Source organism: Thamnophis sirtalis, unplaced genomic scaffold (genome assembly GCF_051295495.1).
Source record: "Thamnophis sirtalis isolate CommonGarterSnake01/CBP01778 unplaced genomic scaffold, rThaSir2_p1.2 scaffold_8, whole genome shotgun sequence".
Taxonomy (NCBI): Eukaryota; Metazoa; Chordata; class Lepidosauria; order Squamata; family Natricidae; genus Thamnophis; species Thamnophis sirtalis.
In genome coordinates, this window is record NW_028261388.1 from 54,529,043 (window position 1) to 54,549,637 (window position 20,595).

General features: G+C 42.2%; 1 protein-coding gene across 5 annotated transcripts in view; it reads right to left on the reverse strand.

Moving 5' to 3' along the window:
* PRDM15 (PR/SET domain 15) overlaps nucleotides 1-20,595 on the reverse strand; it is a 57,796-nt gene that overhangs the window by 11,561 nt on the left and 25,640 nt on the right. For all 5 annotated transcript variants that reach the window (XM_087721691.1, XM_087721690.1, XM_087721689.1 and 2 more), the window contains 8 exons: nucleotides 18,268-18,435; nucleotides 16,378-16,472; nucleotides 13,267-13,398; nucleotides 11,858-11,992; nucleotides 10,827-10,990; nucleotides 9,808-9,887; nucleotides 8,926-9,045; nucleotides 933-1,064 (listed from right to left, as the gene is read on the reverse strand). In XM_087721691.1, the coding sequence (XP_087577817.1) occupies nucleotides 933-1,064; nucleotides 8,926-9,045; nucleotides 9,808-9,887; nucleotides 10,827-10,990; nucleotides 11,858-11,992; nucleotides 13,267-13,398; nucleotides 16,378-16,472; nucleotides 18,268-18,435 (1,026 nt within the window). The remainder of the gene's footprint in view (nucleotides 1-932; nucleotides 1,065-8,925; nucleotides 9,046-9,807; nucleotides 9,888-10,826; nucleotides 10,991-11,857; nucleotides 11,993-13,266; nucleotides 13,399-16,377; nucleotides 16,473-18,267; nucleotides 18,436-20,595) is intronic.

The window sequence follows — 20,595 nt, forward strand, 5'->3', positions numbered from 1 at the left end:
CTAATTAGAAACTATGGTAAATACCAAAATAATGGTTTCTTATAGAGCTGTATATCAAATATAAAATTGTATTTAACAGTAATATGCCTCTCTTTAGCACTAAAAGAATTCAATAGGAATAAGAGTTCTGGAAAAAAAGATTGTTTGGGACGCGGGATAAGCTGCTCTCTATATCATACCAACGACAGCCTGCTTTTGCTCGTTCATTGGTTTCATGCGAAAGAAGTCTCAGGATTGCACTGGCAATGTTGAATTTAGCATGATTAAGGACAATAAACCCAAACTTCAACTTTGTAGTGTATGATTGCTGCAGATAAGCAGTTTGTCTTTTTAGACTGGATCTCTTTCACCAAAGAAAGAATGGATCATGTTTTGTTGGCAAGGGAGTACATCTTAGGGAAGGGGGAAGGATTCTCTTATATATTTCAAAAATCCAAATATCCTTCAGATTTTTGTAATGAGTTCTTCCATTTATGTTAGCAAGCCTTTTTTTTTTTTAACTTTTTTCAATCTATTCTCTGGAGTTTAGCAAATATGCTAAAATGCATTGCTTTAAACTGGCTTTATTATTGTTTTTGTTATTTGTTGTGTTTTGGTGTGAATATATTATGTATATTTCAGTGTATCGCTTTACTGATGTTTCATTTGGTAAAAAATGTTAACCATAATCGTGTGTGTGTGTGTGTGTGTGTGTGTGTGTGTGTGTGTATAGCCACGTGTAGCCATGTGAAAAATATAGCAGCTCAAACTCTTTGGATATTTCCTAGGAACAACTGTCTGCGTATACAATTGTACTGTTTACTCCTGAAGATACCTGAAGTATAATTGCCATAAAAATGAACTGACATCATTTTAATTTAAAGCCTATCAACTTCCAGGCAATTTGATTAATTCTCTGCAGGGTTCACAAAACACCTATCAATGGGGCTCACCTGTGTGCCTTTTATAATGCTTAAGCATGTTGACTTTCTGTGCAAATTTCCGATGGCATTCCATACATTCGTACTCCTTTATCCCTTTATGCAGCTTCATGTGGTGTCGCAAAGCATGCTTTGTTTTCATTCCTGCAAGGAATAAACTATGCTAAAACATGGCAGGCAAGCCTTATTAAGCTCATTTGGTTATATTTTATTTATTATTACATTTGTATCTTGCCTTCCTCCAAGAGCTCTGGATAGCCTACATAGCACCCTCTCCTCCAGTTTTTTCCCAGAACAATCCTGGGAAGTAGATTAGGTTAAGAATGAGTGACTGTCCTGAAGTTATCTACTGATAGAAAAATAGCAGTTAGACGTATCTCTATCCTTGGGCCACCTGATCTTAGTCTATTTCCTCTTCTAAATAGGGTGGGACTGCTGATCTTCTGAAAACCAAAAATGTACTCCACAATATATGTAATTGCTGTTTTCATTCATTGAAGCTGGAGCAGGCAAGAAAGAGACCTTCAGAGCAATATTCATGGGATACATGTAATTTATAGCACTCTGTAACCCAATGCAGCCAAAATCAGAGTCTGAAGACACAGACTAATCTATTTTATAATGTTTTACAAAAGTGACTTTAACCCAGAGTTACTCTATGAGTATTTATTAACAGTAGTCAGCCAATAAGGCTTCTGATGCAGTTGTCCTTCTACAGAAAATGCTATGAAACAGAAAATGGGATGCAGCATTTTGCTGGTTCTGATAATGAATTTTCTAACCTATCTGTAAATTGTTGAGTGGGAACTTCAACTCTCCTGATTTCCTGTTTGTAGAGATATGCATATATCCCTCTGAGAGTTCCCCAACTTTTCCAATGTCAAAGATTAAATTAGGACTTTTAGAGGCCTGATTTCTAGGAAAGAATGATCATTGGCTTACTGAAAGGTCTTTTTCTGTGCACTGCGGGAGAATTAGTCTGGTTGCCCAAGGACTGAGTTCAAATTCTTTGGCCACACCTCCGCCTCCTGCTCCTCCTTAAGGCCAGTTTTTAAACAATGCCTGGAACTGGAAGCTGTGATGATATGGCATGGAGATTGTCTAGTGTTCCCGAACCCTGGGCCTGCACTAGATCAGGGTGGGGTTGGATTCTCCCGCAGCACATAGAAAAAGACCTTTCAGGTAAACCAATGGTCATTTTCCTGTGCACTGCTTGGAGAGTCCAAGCATGGGACATACCCATGTTAACTGTTCCCAGGGCGGATAGAAGACGAGGCCAAGGGTTCGGCTGCAGAATGAACTTGCTGCAGCACCTGTCTGCCAAGTCTCAGCTGAGGCAAACATGTCCAACTTATAGTTCCGGACAAATGGAGATGGTGATGACCAGGTTGCCTCCCTGCAAATATCCTCTATTGTCGCCTGTATCGCCCACGCTGCCGTTGCGGAAGCACTCCTCATTCTGCAGCCGAACCCTTGGCCTCGTCTTCTACCCACCCAGGTGATGTTGCATGGAACTGCCCTGGACTGATGCTCATATGCCAGGGCAATGCAGGCCCTCAGCCACCTGCCGATGGTGGATGATGTCACCTTCCGCCACTGGAATGAGACAAACAATGCCTCAGACATGCGGAACGCCGCAGTTCTCTTCAGATATCTGCGCAGAGCCTGCTGCACGTCTAGAGTATGCCAGATACGTTCTCTGGGATACCTGGGTTGCGGGCAAAAGTCTGGTAAAATAACCTCTTGCGATCTGTAAAACCAAGTGTTAATTTTGGGAATAAATGAGGGGTCCAAGTGGAGTACGACCCTGTCAGGATGAGTAATACATAAATCGTTCCAAACAGACAGAGTCACCAACTCCAATATCTTCCTTGCCGAAGTGATGACAATGAGGAATACAGAGCCAGATGTCTGAGACTAACAGAACTGAGCAGTTCGAAAGGAGAAGTCAGGGCCCATAGAACCATGGGGAGATTCCACATAGGATAGCGGTGAACCACTGGAGGTCGTAAATTTGAGGCGCCCTTGAGGAAGGTATGTACCCTTGGCAGCTTGCTGAGGGTCTGGGATGGATGCTCTGCCCAGACGGTAGAAAGTGACACCACCTGACACCAGAGGGTGTTCGGGGCAAGACCCTTGTCCAGGCCCTCCTGCAAAAAGTCCAAGACACGTGGCACTGAGGCAGTGACCGGGTCAAGAGCACAGGCAGAGCACCAGTTGGCAAAGGTGGCCCAAGTCAAATAGTAAATTCTGATGGTTGAGGGCCTCTGGCCGCCTTGATAGTTTGGATCACCTTGGTCAAAAAGTTGTCCCTCCTCAGGCGATCCCACTCAAATGGCAGGCGGCCAACTGCAGCCACTGGGGGTCTGGGTGAACAATGGCCCCTTGGCTGAGGGAGACCTGGTTCTGAGGGATATGCCAGGGATTCACTACCGAAAGACTGACGAGATCAGCATACCAAGATCTTCTGGGCCAATGAGAGGCCAACAGGAGAACTTCCACCCCTTTGGCAATGATCTTGTGAACCACTTGTGGAAGCAGAGGCGGGAAGGCATACAGTAGTCCGGGCGGCCACCTGCAGTGGAGGGCATCTGTCCCCTCCACCCGGGGAAACTGAAAGTGGGAGAAGAAGTGGGGAAGCTGCGTGTTCTCCTGACTGGCAAACAGATCGACTGTCGGAATCCCGAACCTCCAGGTCAGTTGGTGAAATAGGTCCGGATGCAGGCGCCACTCTTAATTGTCTATGGTGGTCCTGCTCAGCCAGTCTGCTTGAGTGTTGTCCACTCCCGAGATGTGGTCTGCCTGAATTGACTGAAGATGTTGCTTCGCCCACCTGCCCAGGGCCTCCACCTCCGCCATGAGGGAATGGGAGTGCATCCCCCCCTTGGCGGTTATTGTGGGCCTTGGTGGCCACATTGTCCATCATCAACAGGATGTGGTTGTGTTGAATGTCCCGTCTGAAATGGTGAAGGGCGAGTCTTGCTGCTCTCAGTTCCAGCCAGTTGATGTTGCGGGCTGATTCCTCTTGAGACCACCTGCCCTGAGTCACCTGATTGTTGAAGTGAGTGCCCCAGCCAGATAGGCTTGCATCTGTAGTCACCACCAATCACTCTGGTTCCTTGAACAAAGAGGCCTCTTTTGACGGCCGGGCATAGTCACTACCGCAGGGAGTTCCTCACCTTCGGGGGGAGCCAAACTAATGCTGGGGAGCTGTTCCTGTTGGCTCAGTGGTAACAAGAGCCACTGAAGTGCCCTTGCATGGAGCCTTGCCCAGGGAACCACTGATATGCAGGATATCATCATGCCCAATAGCTGGGATAGACGAATGACCGGCACCTGCCATGCTCCCTGCACCTTGAGAACAAGGGTCCTTAGGCTGTCTAACCTTTCCTGCGATAGATGAACCTTGCAAGCTATGGTGTCTATCTCTGCTCATAGGTGTAGGAGCCTGGTGGCGGGCTCCAAGTGGCTCTTCTCCAGGTTTACGGAGAACCCGTGTGCTTGGAGACTTCTCATGGTAGCGCGAAGGTAGTGGACCACCTGTTCCCTGAATGATGATTGAACTAAGATGTCATCCAGGTAACAGACTAGTTGAACAGGCCTCCTTCTGAGGTCTGCTGCTACAACTGAGAGAATTTTGGTAAAGGTCCTGGGTGCTGACGACAGGCAAGACCCTGTATTGGTAATGTTGGCCCGCGTAGAAGAACCTCAGGAACTTTTGATGATGAGGCCGAATTGGTATGTGTAAGTATGGCTCCTTTAGATCTACCAATGTCAGTAGGTCCCCGTGCCTTATCCCTGAAAGAATGGTTTTCAGGGACTGCAAACGTTACGTGGTAATTGTACATTATGTGGTAATTGAGGTTCTTCAGATCTAATATTGCTTGCCACCCCCGGAGCTCTTCGGCACCAGGAATAGGATGGAGTAAAATCCCCTCCACTCCTGATCCTCTGGCACTGGCTCTATGGCATTGATGTCCAAGAGACGCTGAATCTCCATTTGCATGAGCTCCCTCTTGGTTGGGTAGGAGGGAGTGGGGCAGTGGACGAAGTTCCTCGGGGGAAGGGAAATTAATTCGGGGGAGAGATCCTGTCTCACCGTCTGTAGGACCCAACAGTCCAACGTGGTGAGCTGCCATTAGTCGGTGAACTGCTGGAGTCGCCGCCCCCCAACAATGGGAGACAGACCATGCTGGTCACTTGGTCTTCCAGAAAGGTCTCTGGGAGGCTCTTCCATGGTTAGATCTACGGTAGGCGTACTGTTGTCTGCATCTATCTTGAAAGAACTGCCTGTCCTAAAACCTATCAGAAGATTGGGAATATGGCCTGTGGAATGTTGGGGCGTTGAAAGAGGAATAAGATGCCTGAAAGGACTGCTCCTAAAATAAGGTTGGGACTTCCTCTCCTGCTTTTTTGCACTGGTGGGGAGAACCTTCTTATCTTTGGATTCGATCAACACCGAATCCAAGGTCTCTCCAAATAGTTTGTCGCCTTTAAAGGGGACAGCGGCCAACTTCCACTTTGACTTCATATCCACTTGCCAGTGACGGAGCCAGAGAAGGCGTCTAGATGTTACATGAGACGCCAGTGCCCTGGAAGCAAATTTAGCCGCATTTAATGATGTCCCAGCTGCATACTGGGACGCTGCAATAATCTTATTTACGTCTTGACATAGACGTGTGTACTCTGCAGGTAACCTAGCCTGCAGATCTTTCAACCAAAGGATGGAAGTCCTATTAAAGAAGGAGGCAGAAGTAAAGGGCTTAAAGGCCCAGGCTGCCGCTTGATGAGTTTTGTGACAAGCCTTTTCTGCCTTCCTATCCTCTGACTTAAGGCCCTCCATAAGGTCAGCAGGAAGAACTGAATTAGATGTCAAGGAAGCCACAGGAGGATCTACAGGGGGTAATTTGAAACATTTTCCAAAGTCTCCTCCACTGAATAGAGTTTCTTGTCCCCTCTGCTGGGAGCGGCAAAGGAGCCCGGTGGGTCCATTGGTGTTGTACCATGTCCAAAAACAGTTCAGGCATGGGAACCAGAGCCTGAGCCAGAGCCTGCTTCTTGAACATGCTGTCCCTGGGATTAGGAACCTCCACTCTGGGGGTTCCCTGACCAGTCTGAGGGGACACGCCAAGTTGCGTGATGGTGTTTGCCTTATGCAATATGGACTTAAAGATAGTGGGTTTGAATAACCCCGAGAATACAGGGGGGTCAAGGGGAAGATTCTCGTCTTCAGACAATTCCTGATCATCCTGGTCCTGCTCGTCCCCAACAGAAACCTTGCTGATGACAGAGGATTCCAAGGATGGATGCCTCACCCTGTGCATGGATGCCCCAGGTTTCTTCCTGAGCCCACTTTCCGATTGGCTAGTCTTGTGCTGAAGGCCTTCAGCTATGCCCTGTGAAATGGCATGTGTAATCATCTCCTGCATTTCAGAAGACATTCCTGTCACTCCATGTCCTTCCTGGAGTGATGTCTAGCCTGAGGGGGGGCGGGGGAAAGAAAGCTCTAAGCTAGAAAGCCTGGGGGGGGGACTTAGGAGGAGAGCCAGGCTCCAATTGGAAATAATGGCCTGGAGAGCTGGGCCCCCTCACCGAGTTATCAGAGGACAAGTCTGTCCTCACCTTCCTCTTCCAACACCTGCAGGGGGCCAGGAGGAACAATGGGGGGGATCTCCCTCCTCCCGAAGCCCTGCAGATCTGCCTTGGCATGGGGGCAGTGGGACTACTTCTACTGAGGCCTTGCCCTTGCCAGCCATCCTGCTCCTCTCCTTGGCCTTGCCCCTGGTGTTGGCCCCAGGTGGGCCAGAGCTACCATGTCCTAAAGGCTCAGGCTGCTTCAATGTGGTGGTAGGCATCCTGTAGACTCAGATGAATCTGCCAGTTGGAGTCCTCTCACAGCAGCCAATAGGGAGGAAAGTGTTCTTGTTGGGAAACAGCACCCAAGCACACCTAGTTTCCAAGCCTCAGCTCCTAGCCACGTAGTTTTGCTTTCACCGCTACCAACATTGCTGTGGGAGGCGGAGGCTGCACAGTAGAAGATGGTGGAGAGGTGGAGGACTTGGAGAATGACCACGTGGTGGCCAAAACAGTGCGGCCACCTGGAAACAAAATGTAAGGCTTGGGTGGTAGCAGCGCTGCCAGCGACCTGGACAATGCCCACACACCACCTGGCGGCGATCCTCCTAGGAGCTGAGTGGTTCAGACAGGTGTTGCCAACAAAAGCGTGTGAAGTGGAGGCTTATGATTGGCCGCCATGTGCAGAGGGCGGCGTTCCAAAATGGTGGCTGCAGCCACAATAAATCTGTGTGCTCAATTTGGCGAGTCTAAGCCGAATTAAATTAAAACAGCTGGAGCCTACTTAAAAGCATCTAAGTTAGAAATCTGGCCTTAAGGAGGAGCAGGAGGCATGGCCAAAGAATTTGAACTCAGTCCTTGGGCAACCGGACTAATTTAGCCCGTGCTTGGACTCTCCAAGCAACGCACAGGAAAATGTGCAGGGGGCACTTCAGGACTTCTGTTGTTAGTGCCACAAATTTCTTGCCTCTTTTAGCACCATTCAAAGATGTACCAAGTGACTGGTCTTGACTGCTGAAATTGTAAGATCCATGTAAGGTCATTATACAGTATGTACATAAGCATAACTAACTTCAACCTATGACTCCAAGTGGCTTATAGCATAACACACAACAGACATAATACATTACAAATAGATTTTTAAAAATCTTAATTATCAGATTTGCTAAGAAAAATAGGAGTAAATACTACTGTATTGGAGTGAATTCAAAATAAGTATAATTACATTGCCCCAAGCAGTTTAATTTATGTTGTACTATGGAGAGCACTGAAAAAGATGAGAATGGACCAGAGTCATCCTTTTGCCCACAGCGTCAAAAATATAACAATCCCCTCTTGCTCTGGGACTAAGAAGAGCTCACTGTCATGGCCAAGGTGAGAGGGGCATTGCTGTTTTGTTGACGTTTCATAAAAATCAGATGGACAACCCAGTCTGCGACAGACGCTGGTGATTTAGCCAATCTGGAGATGTGATAAGTAATGCCTTTTGTATATTTCACTGATATGGACACTGAAGGCCCTTCAACTGGATTCATCCTAACTATTTCAATGGTTCTAGCTGTAATTTTGCCATTTTACACCAGTTGGCAGTACTTTTTCATCTGGTCCAAGTCCAATTTTAGGATTAGTGGCACTGCTCTTCAATCTAGTTAAGATGACCAGCAATGCTGATTCATAATGGGGTTATGTTCCATGCCTAGTTCTGTTTTGTAAATGAGCTGCCTATACTTTTAGACTGGCATTTATGGCTATTTTCTATTCTTTAACTGTCCTCCTGAATGGCATTCCTGTGCCAGACTGACTGGGACTAACCACCAGCACAGGATTTAAATTACCTTATTTGGCATCATTACACACAAGTGGGTTCTGCTAAGAATCTGATCCTGAAACCGGAGAGGGAGGCATCTGCAATCTGCAGTAGAGACAGACATGTTCAATGGGAACATGTCCAAAACTATAATAATCATGGCCTGCAAACTTGCCAGTTTCATAAGGAACAGTCTTCTGAATACTACAATTCTCTTCCTATTTTGAGAGTTTGTTCCTGGAACAGGAACAGCTTCCTTTCTTGTATGTCTACAATGATATTAATTGTTATGATTAATAGCTGGCACATACCTAATGTCAGCTTTCTGAAGTGGCCAACTAACTCTGCCTAATGCTAAGGCCAACTCTGTGGCTAAGATTCCAGAGCAGACCTGAACCAAGAATGCATCAACATAGCTATAATATCTTACTCCATTTCAGAATCAATAAGAATGTGCTTAGGACGCCACATACAAGCCTAACAGAAATGAAGCACAATATCACACTGTAAGATCACATTTTCATATCAAATTAAATGCTCAGTTTTAGTATTCTGTGAAAAAAAAAGTCATTTAAATAGCCATGGAAATTCATATTTTCATGCTTTACAGAGAAGATGCCATACCTTTACCACATTCTGCACATAGATATTCTCGGATGTTATCATGGACTCTCATGTGTTCTTTTAACATGTCCTTCCTTGCAAATGACTTGCCACATTGTTCACAAGCATGACTTTTCACCCCTTCACAAAAAAATCATATTTTTATTTCTTTAATAATAATAATAAAAAATCAACAACAATGTCCCCTTAAATTAAAAAAAAAAAACCAAAATCCTTCCTATTCCCCCAAGTAAAAGATTGAAAAGGCAGAGGCAAATACAAGGAAATCTAAGAACTGAACAGAAGAAAGAATTTTAAGGTGTGGCAAGGTACAAGTGAAAGTAAAAGAATACTTATTATGAGAGGGGGAGGAAGGAGAGATTTAAAAATGCAGTATCAGAACGACTAAAGCAAATAAGAAGATATTTTAAAATGTTGAATATATTAAATTAGAGGGTAGAAAAATGACCAAAACAGGTTTCTAGATGGGATCCAGATGGAATATCCAACTAAAGCAGAGGTTAGAGAAGGGAAAACCATTACTGCCTCAGTTGTCCAGCTACAGCAGTTTTTCCTCTGGCCTATTGTGAACCCGCCTCCCCCACCCACACATACACCCAACTTGCAAGGATGACTTGAACAGAACAAAAGCAACAAATGTGGACAATGTTACCACTTTATAATATAATATAAAGCAAAGACTGAACTGCCCCTCTGTTATAATTTGCATGAGTTTTGTCTAGTGTATAAACATCCTTCTAATCCATACCAGCAAAATGTAGGTATTTGAAAGCGTTTCAATTTAAAAACAATCAATATTCATTGGCTTTTCCCAACTATAGGATTTATTTATAGATGAGCAAAACCTTTCTTATTCAGAAAGAAGAAATAGAACACGTTTACCTGTATGAATAAGTTTATGTCGTTCTAAATTTCCTATGCTGTTAAAAATTCTTCCACAGATTTCACATGGATGAATATATCTAAAATGGGAGATAAGGATCAACTTCTAAGATTTTTGTAGGATAATTTTTTATTTGAAAAGAAATATTGGAAATAACTTATTATAACAATACCATGGCTATAACGATACCACTTGGAACTGTACAAATACCTACTTGTACATTTCAGTAAATTTCCCTATCTAGCTCAGCCTTCTTTAACATATTTCCTATATTTTCCACCACATGTCCTTTGGGAGTTCTAGTCCCACTATATCTAGCAAGATGTTGATGTGAAAAGGGCTGGCTTGGCATTCTCAAAAATATGGATTCCTGCCCTGGAAGTATCTTCTGCTATTTCTCATTCTTTTCTCCTTCCCTGCGCATAGAGCTGTTTCCGGAGGCTATTTCTGAGGCACACTCTAGTCACAATGTCTTGATAGGATCAAATAAAGAAGCATTTTCAATTTTATTATGCTGTTATTGTTATGACAGTTTTTTTATGCCTTCTAGTCAGTATTAACTCTGAATTAGTCCCTGCAGTTTTCTTGGTAAGCTTTGAGAAGTGGTTTGCCATAGCCAGTTTTTTAGGGCTGAGAGAGAATGTCTGGCTCAATGACAGCCAGTTGGCTTCCTGCTTAAGAATGGACGAGGACTCACATTCTCCTGGTTTTTAGTCTGTTGCCTTAACTACTACACCAAACTGGCTCTCATATTTATTATACTACCTTTCAAACAATATCCTCTTCTATGACAAGGAAATTGGCTGCTACTAGCACATTTGCAAAATTCTTTTTGAGAGATAAATAAATAACTTTAAATTGAAATAAAACCAATCCAGTTTTACAGTTCATCATTCCCCTCACTTTAGCTTGCTAAAGTTTCACCATTAGGTCTATGAAACTGCTAGCATGCAACATTTACCCAGACAAAGCTGTTAAGAGTACACTTAATTTAGCTCTATTAGATTTTTTTCCTTACTTTTGCACATTGGGGTCTGGTAAGTTCTCCCGATGAATAACCATATGAGCATGGTAAGTTGCCTTCAAAGCAAAACGCCTGTTGCAGATGCTACAACCATAACCCTTCTCTTTGTGAACTTCCATGATATGTTTCAAGTACTCTTTACCTCGGCCAAACGTTAACTGAAAAACGAAACAGCAGTGAATGCACAACACTGAAGAATATATGTAGCATTACTAGCTACTAGCCATTATTATGATAAAAAACACTCTCATGTCTAACTTGTTTAGTTTGGTTTTTGTGTTGTTGCATAAATTCTTTGACAAAAATATGTATTAAAAATATAGCAGAAAATATAATGGAAGTAGAATATATATGTAAGTAGTCTTCACTTAATCACCATTCATTTGATGGTCATTCAAATTTATCGTCGCCCTAAACAAATGGTAGTCATGACCAGTCCTCAAAGTTATAGCTGTTGCAATGACAATACAATCATGCGATATTTTGTCTAACAACCACTTTGCTTAGTGACAAAAATGCTGGTCCCAATTAGGAACATTAAATGAAGACTATATTTAAGAATGGATTGATGTTTATTTGGGAACACCCTTTTTAAAACAATGCATCCTTAGTAATATAGTTGATATTTAGTTAAAACTATTTACAATCTATATTTGAGAAACAATTTAGAGTTCTGTTGGAGAATTTATGAACTATGGGTGTCTACTGGCCAAATCTATTGTCCTGCCACCACATACAAAGATTCCAATGATATTTTAATTCAATGATGACAATACATGCATAAAGATTTCTTGTTTACATCTTTTTCTTTCAATAGAGGCAAAATGTATCCTTTTTGCATGGAAAGACCTATTGTTACTGAAAAGCAAGAGTTTGCATGTGCAAGAAATCTATGTGTTCAATAAAACATACCGTAGAGACCTCTGGATCAGGAAATATGTTGGAATATTTTTTCATTATCTTCAACATTTTTCATGCCACTTTTAACCAATCCCACCCCAAAATGTTGAAAGGAGTAAAACTACCTGGCACCTTTTGCAGCTATACTTGTGGGGCTCAGAATCCACACTTCCATCTGAGTTGTCATCATTTTCTTCTGAAGAGATTCCAATTTTGCCAATAAATTCTTCTCTCTGGTGGTCATCCATTATTGCTATGTCCTGTGTAGAGGATGGTTCAAATGAAATGTCTTATTCAACCCAAATGGAAGCTGATGCTACTGTAATCACTCTGTAATGTTACATAAAACCTCTGAAAAACAGGTTACATGCTTTGTTGCCTCCTATATTTTTCTCCTATTGCTAAGCCCCTCTTTGATGTTAAATGTCTAGTTATCCTAGAGAAAGCAGATTATCTGGGACCTTTTCAGTTCTGGTATAGTCCTGGTTTTGGGATAGATATAGCATTGGTCATTCTCCTGGATGACCTGACTCAGGACCTGGATAAGATAATCCTTGGATCTCTTGTTGACTTTTAGCGTGATTGACCATGGTATCTTTTTGAACCACCTGCAAGGATTGGGAGTTGAAGCTATTTTCTTTAGTGGAAGATTCTGGGCCAATATGTGTTGGTGGGAGAGTAAGGATTGGCCTAGTAGTTCCTCACTTGTGGGATGCCGCAGGATCAGTCTTATCTCCCCTGATTTTCAACATAAATTGGATAGGTAAATAAATAAACAAAAATCTGTATCAAGCTGCTGGGCATGTCATGCAATCTTTTGGAGTGTGGTATCATCAATATGTTGATGATACTTAGCAGTGCATCCTCACCCTGGCCCATGGGGGAGATCATGTTCTCTCTTTCCTGGTGCTTGGAGGCTGTCGGGGTCTGGATAGGAGAGAACAGACTGAAGTTGAACCCTGGCAAGTTAGAATTTCTGCTGATACATCAGCATCCTAGTCTCCAGCTGGACTATAGTAATGTGCTCTATTTGGGTTGCAAGTGGTTCAAAATGCAATAGTCCACATGCTTTCATATTAAGAGCACAGAAGACCAGTTTTGCAGATTCTACATTGGTTGCCAACCGAAGGTGTTTGACCTATAAAGTCCTTCCTAGTTGGGCATCTTCAGGATGGCCTTCTCCAACCCACTTCAGACCAACCAATTATATCTAGCAGGGAGAAACTACTGCAAGTCTCACACTTTCAGTAGGATTGGAGACTAAAGCAAAGAGACAGTTTTTCTGTTGCAGTGTGATTACTGTATAACAGTTTTCCTGTGGAGATCAGGTTGCCTTCCTGTTTGTTGTTTTTTATAAGCTTCTAAAAACAACTTTTGGGGGGAACCTTCTCCCAATTTGCAATTTCATCTTCAGTTAATGGTCATTCAAGCATTCTCACTTTCAATATTTCCTCAGTATTTCTGAGGAACTTCTTCCTACTCCTGCTGAGCTTCAGCCTGGCATAAAACTATCACACACAGCTAAATATTGTACCTTAAAATGAACATGAATATGATCTCTCAGAACATCAACTCTGAAAAATTTACGGCCACAAATCTCACATGTATATTTCTTATCTCCATGGGTCAAAAGATGCTTATTCATATTACTCCTGCACGAAAAAATCTGGAGACAAAAAATGTTGACAAAAATTATTCACATTTTCTCAATTCATTTCAATGATTTTATTTATAAATTATTACTAAAAATTCAGCAGACTTGATTTAATAAAATCCATCTCTTTATATTAAATACAATACAATATAAATACAAATAACTCAAAACATACAGAAGTGGGTTTTAGCAAAACAATTCACTGTGATGTGACATTGGTACTACAAGCACTTCACCTACTAGCAATGAGGCTACTACACTTCAGGATCACCTGTAGTTTCTGAATAGTCTTTATAGGTGACCCCAAAGAAATAATAGAACGTAGATTCCTTGGGTTGCTCTGCTGTGAAGTACCATAAAGCTTGTTCCTTTTCCTGCTACTATTTAATATTACATGCAGCAACTGATAACCAAGAGCAATGAATGAACAGATGATACTCTGCTGTTCATCACCATCCTGGGCTAAGACAGGTAGCTAATCCTTGATGCACAGAAGCTGTTGGGATCTGATGGAGAAACAGGCCTAAGATTAATCTCAGGAAGATGAGAGTGGCTTTGGAAAAAATGCTGGAGATAGTCTAAATCTATACCTTAGATCTGGAAGAGGTAGAACTCCGTCAGATGGAGATAGTTTGCAATCTGGGTATTCTTGAACTCATGGCTCAGACTACAATAATAGGTGAAGTCTAAGGCCAAGAGGCTTAACTACGTCTGGTGTACCAGTTGTGACCAATCCTAGAAGAAAAGGTTTTGCTTATGGTAAGTGGTCACATGTTTTTCCCCTCTGCAACTTGCTTTATTAGTTAAAAGTTGTTTCAGCATGTGGCAGCCCAGGAAGTAAAGGGTGAACTGGAGTTTGCCTATGTGACACCTCAACTATAGGAACTGCATGGTTGCCAATTAACTTCTGTGTACAATTCAAGATTTTACGTTTTAACCTTTAAAAACCTATACGGCTCAGTGCCTGGGTGAATCACAAGCTACTTCTCTGAACAGAATCTGCCTGTCCAATAAGATGAAGCAGAGAACACACTTTATAGTATTGACTGGAGGGCAGGGATCAACCCCGAGGTGTGTCACTTGTGGGTGCCCCAGGGGTCAGTTCTCTCACCCCTCCTGTTCAACATATATATGAAACCACTGGGTGAGATCATCCGTGGTTTGGGGGTACAGTATCATCAATATGCTGATGATACCCAACTTTTCATCTCTACCCCGAACCACCCAAACAATGCCTTCGACGTGATTTCTCGATGCCTGGAGGCTGTGCGGATCTGGATGGGGAGGAACAGGCTCAAGCTCAATCCCTCCAAGACTGAGTGGCTGTGGTTTCCGTCATCCTGATTTGTGCATCTTGTTCCATCTTTGATGATAGGGGGAGAAATTCCAGCCCCCTCAGAGAGGGCCCGCAATCTGGGTGTCCTTCTGGATATGCAGCTTAGTTTAGAAGAACACCTGATGGCCATGATCAGGGGGGCCTTTTACCAGGTTCGCCTGGTACGTCAGTTGCACCCCTTCCTGGATCAGGATGCTCTGTGCACAGTCACTCATGCCCTCGTCCTTTCTCGCCTGGACTACTGTAACACTCTCTACATGGGGCTGCCCTTGAAGAGCACCCGGAGGCTTCAACTGGTCCAGAATGTGGCTGCGTGGGTTATCATGGGGGCACCTAGGTGCTCCCATGTTACACCCCTTTTAGGCAGCCTGCACTGGTTGCCGGTTGTCTTCCGGGTGCGATTCAAGGTACTAATTATGACCTTTAAAGCGCTCCATGGCTTAGGCCCAGGATACCTGCGAGACCACCTACTGCCACCGGACCATCCAGTACGATCCCACAGAGTTGACCTCTTCAGGGTGCCGTCGGCCAGACAGTGTTGGCTAGCGACCCCCAGGGGGAGAGCCTTCTCTGTGGGAGCGCCTTCCCTCTGGAATGGGCTGCCCCCGGAGCTTCGTATAATCCCCGACCTCTGGTCCTTTCGACGCACCCTAAAAAGTTGGCTTTTCCAGCAAGCCAGCCTGGCCTGAACAAAACAAAACAAATTATTGATTATTGTTAATTTTAATCGAATTTTCTTTTAAAAAATGTTATTGTTAATCTTAATTGGGTTTGTTTTGGATATTCTTTTTTTTTTTTTTTTACTTTTGTAATATGTGTTTTTTTAATGTTGTACGCCACCCTGAGTCCTTGGAAGAAGGGCGGCATATAAATCCAATAAACCAAAGCTAAACCAAACTTTAAAGGTTTTCTTTGTAATGGCGCCATTTCTTTGGAATCATTTTTAAATTTCTGAAGAACTCTGAAAGCTCTTATCTTCACAGGACATTTGGAGAAGAGAGAAGAGTGTCGATATCTTCCCCAAAATCTGTTCTATTTGACTATAACTCTCAAAAGGCAAAAAAAAATCTGAGGGAGCCTACTCAGTATAAAATTGGCAATCAACCATTCCAGATATCCCAGAATAGCTTTTCCCAGCCTATTGCCCCTGATATGTTTTATACTTCATCTCTAACTACTGCACAAACATTTTTGCAGTGGATGATGAGAGATATTCTCCAAAACACCTGGATAGCAATTTGAGGGAGCTGGCCAATATAATTTGGTCTAGTTTTTTAAAATACCAGACTAGAAACTCTTGAGGCCATGAGTTCCAGTTCCACATTAGGCATGAAAACTGGCCGAGTGACTCTCTCATATCAACTCACCTCACAGGGCTGCTGTTGTGGGAAAAATAGAAGGAAGGAGTTATTTATAAAAATAATAAAGGCAGGACAATAAACAAACAATAAGTTTCCTGAAGTACGCACTAAATCCATGGCTTCATTGGTTATGCTGTTTAGTAGGATTTTTGTCCAGTTGTCATATGGCTTTTAATGATCATAAATACTGAATCAGTGCAGCAAAGCTGTTGTACTCCCTTGCATGAACATACCTCTAAAATCTACACACATGCACGCACGCGCACACACACACACACCAATGGGAAATCCTACCTTTCCACATACTGGGCATCTGGAAGGCTCTTTCTTGTAGCGAACCATATTTTCTGCATTGTGCTCGAATTCTTCTCTTTTAACACGTCTCACTCCTTAAGGTAACAATTCCCACCAAGAGAAGAACACAGAACCATGATTTCTACTTTTCTCTTTAACAGCCTATATGTTACTAAAATGATCCAAACAATAAAAGGCGTAACAATAATAATGCAATCTACATAATTAATTTAGCTGTGCTGTTTGTCTGTGCGCAGATTGGATTGAGAGATAAAATGTTACCCAAGACTATGTGTTCAAATGATATGGTTTAACTTTCATCAGTCGCACATAATTCTGACTCTATTCACTGCAGTGCATTGTTTTAATTCCTATAGAATTTCCTACCTCAATAGAAGCTATTAGCTTCCTGATTTGAACACAACTTCCAGCAGCTTTATCCAAAGAAGCCAGTGGTAAGAGATGAAACAAACTGCAGTTCTTCATTTGCTGAAGGAGACTCAATTGCCCCCCACCCCAACCTCTCTGCAATATAGATTATCATTACTCTACATATTAGAACAACGAATTCCTTATACAATTACTCATGTACTGACAATCACTCTTGGCTAAAACAAGGATTACACCTTTATTACAGAGGCTAAAATAGTAATAAATCATTCTGAAAATTTATTATCAGATTTTCTGTTTTTCCCATTTGGTTATAACTTTCAGAATAAGTAGAAAATAATAATCTAAGCTTTTTCCCAGGACAACAAATTATAAAGAATGTTGTAAACTAGAGTTATGTTTGTATCAAATCCTTTTAAAGTGCAACTTTAATTGGTTTATTTCAAACACTGATTTCAACAGATAAGTAGCTCCCTTCTGACTTAATTTCACAGTCACTTGTTATACAGCAATACGAAAAATGATGTAGGAATTTTTTTCAGGCTCTTACAGTGGCTCAAACATGGAGAATACAATGTGATTCCCCAAGACACACCTAGAATGGCTATTGAAATAATGTGTAGCAGAAGCAAAATGGTGCTTTGTAAGAAGCATTTTGTTCCTTTCTGTTAGCATTCAATAAATTATTGTACTATAGCTTTAATGATGACAAAAGAAAAAAGTTGTTTTCAGACATCTAAGATGTCTTTTAGTTGCCTACAGACTAATAATTTCAAATTATGAAATTATCATAGCACAATTTTTTGTGAAGCTGATTAACTGGATTACAATCTAGTCCGTAAAATCCTTGTTTCACTAAGATGGCTAGTTCCCTGGAAAGAGTTTCCAAACAGATGAATCCTTGTGCTAACCAAGACACTTTTAAGCTAATGTGTCTTTCACTCCCTAAGGATTTGTAAGAAAAAAAAAAGAAATTATATATGTCTGCAGGGATGAAAACGTGTGGTTTTATCATGCAAATGTTGGGACACACATGCTATCATCAGCTGCCATGATACAAATGTGCAATCATAACATCTGTGTGAGAATATGCACATTTTATTTCAGCATCACTATGTTTATTAAATAAACAATGGGAAGACATTACAGGTTACAGACAAAAGTAAGTTTGAATGCTTCCAGCATAACAAAAATAAAAAGTAATTTCCCAAAAACTTTCTAAGTTCAATTACAGGTAATAAATTATAATATCAAAAGAGATTTTGTAAACTATCTTTAAGCTCAAACAACAAATCAGTAACTTAGATAATAGCTTTAGAAAATAATCTAATGTAATCTGTAATCTGTAATGTAAACTGTAATCTTTTACAGTAGATCATTACTACACCAAGAACTACCAACCTTTTGAGTAATTGTCAATCCAATTGACAATTTGAGTACTGAAAGTCCCAACCACAGACACAAGAGCCAAGAAGACATTATAATCACAAATGTACTTACCTTCCAGGTGCCGCCTCTGATGATCCAACATCACATCCTTTCGGTAGAATAGCTTATTGCAAATCTCACAGGCAAATTTCTTGTCCCCATGTTTCTTTTTATGTTTTGAAAGATTACTGTTTGTAGAAAAGAATCTGAAACACATCTCACACTGAAATGTCTTATCATCTGAAAGAAAAGGAGGTTACGATTCTAAATGTGATCTGTATGATTTTAAAAATCACATAGGTACCTGTTCTGACCCTCCTTCTCCGTCCAGGAATGAAAGCCAAAAGCCACGTAACTAAAAAGGTTTCTTTTAATCAGTCCAAGCTCTTGTTGGCTGCAAGCCCAAATAAACAAAGATAATAGCTCCGGCAGAAAGTCCTAATACACAAACGCAGCACTGCAAAGAGGCTTCTTCCAGCAAACCTACTTATCCAAGTTGGCTTCTCTCGGTTTGTCAACACGAACAAGAACAATCACTAGAACAGGAACGGAACGGAACGTTGACTTTTGCAACCAGGGCTGGCACCAGCAGTCTCTTTTATACTCAGGAGAGGATCCCAATGAGCAACAGCTGCTCGCAATCATCTCCTGTAAGTACTCAGTTGTTCCTTCCGTTGAGTAACCCTTCTACGGGGTGCATCCTGCAACAACTCCCAAATGTTTCCCTGAACACTCCCTCTGAGCTAATGCTCTGCCGCCACCTGGTGGCCAATGGCTCCTGCTGGGCCACAACAGGTACCATATTTTTGGGAGTATAAGACGCACCAAGGTTTTGAAGAGGCAACTAAAAAAAAAGTTTTTGCACTCTGCAAACCTCCCCCAAACGGCCTGTTTTTCGTAAAAAATGGGCCTGTTCCTCCCCCAAAAGGCATTAATAGCCTTTAGGGGGCTTGCAGAGTGCTCCTGGGGGGACAAAAAAGAGCAAAAATTGGCCAGTTTTTCATGAAAATGGGCCCATTTTTCATTAAAAAAAGGGCATGGATAGCCTTTAGGAAGCTTCTAGATGGACCGTTTTTCACTCATTTCTGCCCTCCCCAGGCCCCAGGAGCTCCCTAATAGCTTCCTACATTCCTTCCTGCTATGCAGGGCCATATTGGTGAAGAGGGTGCAGTTTCGGGAGGCAGAAAATGCTGCATTCAGATTTTCAGCCTCTTTTTTGAAGGAAAAAGGTGCATCTTATACTCCAAAAAACGGGCTGATTTTTGCTTCCTTTGGGGGGGGCACCACCCCCAAGCAGCACTCTGCAAGCCTCATATAGGCTATTCATGTCTTTTTTTGGAGGAAAAAATGGGCCAGTTTTCACAAAAAACGGGTTGTTTTGGGGAGGTTTGCAGAGTGCAAAAACGTTTTTTTAAATTTTTTCCTCTTCAAAACCTTGTTGCATCTTATACTCTGTTGTGTCTTATGCTCCGAAAAATATGGTATGAGTCAGTTGCCAAGCATCTGAATTTTGATTATGTGGCCATGGGGATTCTGCAATGGTCATAAATGTGAAAAATGGCCATAAGTCACTTTTCAGTGCTGTTGTACTATTGTAAGTTGAGGACTACCTGTACACATCTACAGGAGCAATTTCTAAAACAGAAGAAACAGCTTTCTCTGTCTTATGCTATAAAACCACCAGATTCAAAGTGATTAATCATATTGTAAAAAATTTAAAATTAAAGAAAACAACAACACAACATTAAACTCAGCCAGTAAAAAAAAGACAGAATGAAGATACAACCAATAAAACATCATCTGAAATCTCATTCAGATGAAATTATCTGTAGATTATTCACATTTTAGCTGGCTATGTAAATTAAGACACACAAGTAGCCGTTGGTTAACCAACACTTGTTGTGATGTCTTCCTTGGATGACTCCACAGATTCCTCTTCAGAGGTCAGCTCAAGGGAGGCTGAACCCATTCCTGGTACATTAGGAACTGAGATGAATAATGCCTTTGAACGGCTGATCAAAAGAGAATTGGAGGAGGCTTCAGATGGGGAAAGCTTGCTGTGGCAGATAGTCAAGCGAAGAGGAGGAGAACTGCCTTCTGTACTTGAGCCAAAAACTTGCAGGGCAGAGAGAAGACAGGAGCAACAGAGGTCACCCAAACTACTTGAGAGGAGAAGGCTCCACCTCTCTTGATGGGCTATATCAGAAAGCTGGCTATCACAGCATACACAGGGAGGCATTGCTGGGAACGTGTTGGTTTTCTAGCTATCTGATTGCCATGATTCCTGATTCACCCTGGATTGACACAGTGTTTGGAATTGTGTCTTGGAGTCTCTGAACTTTTCTTGCCAAATGAGCTCTCATATTTAAGTTTTGCCTGGTGGGTTTGTTTGGTGGGGTT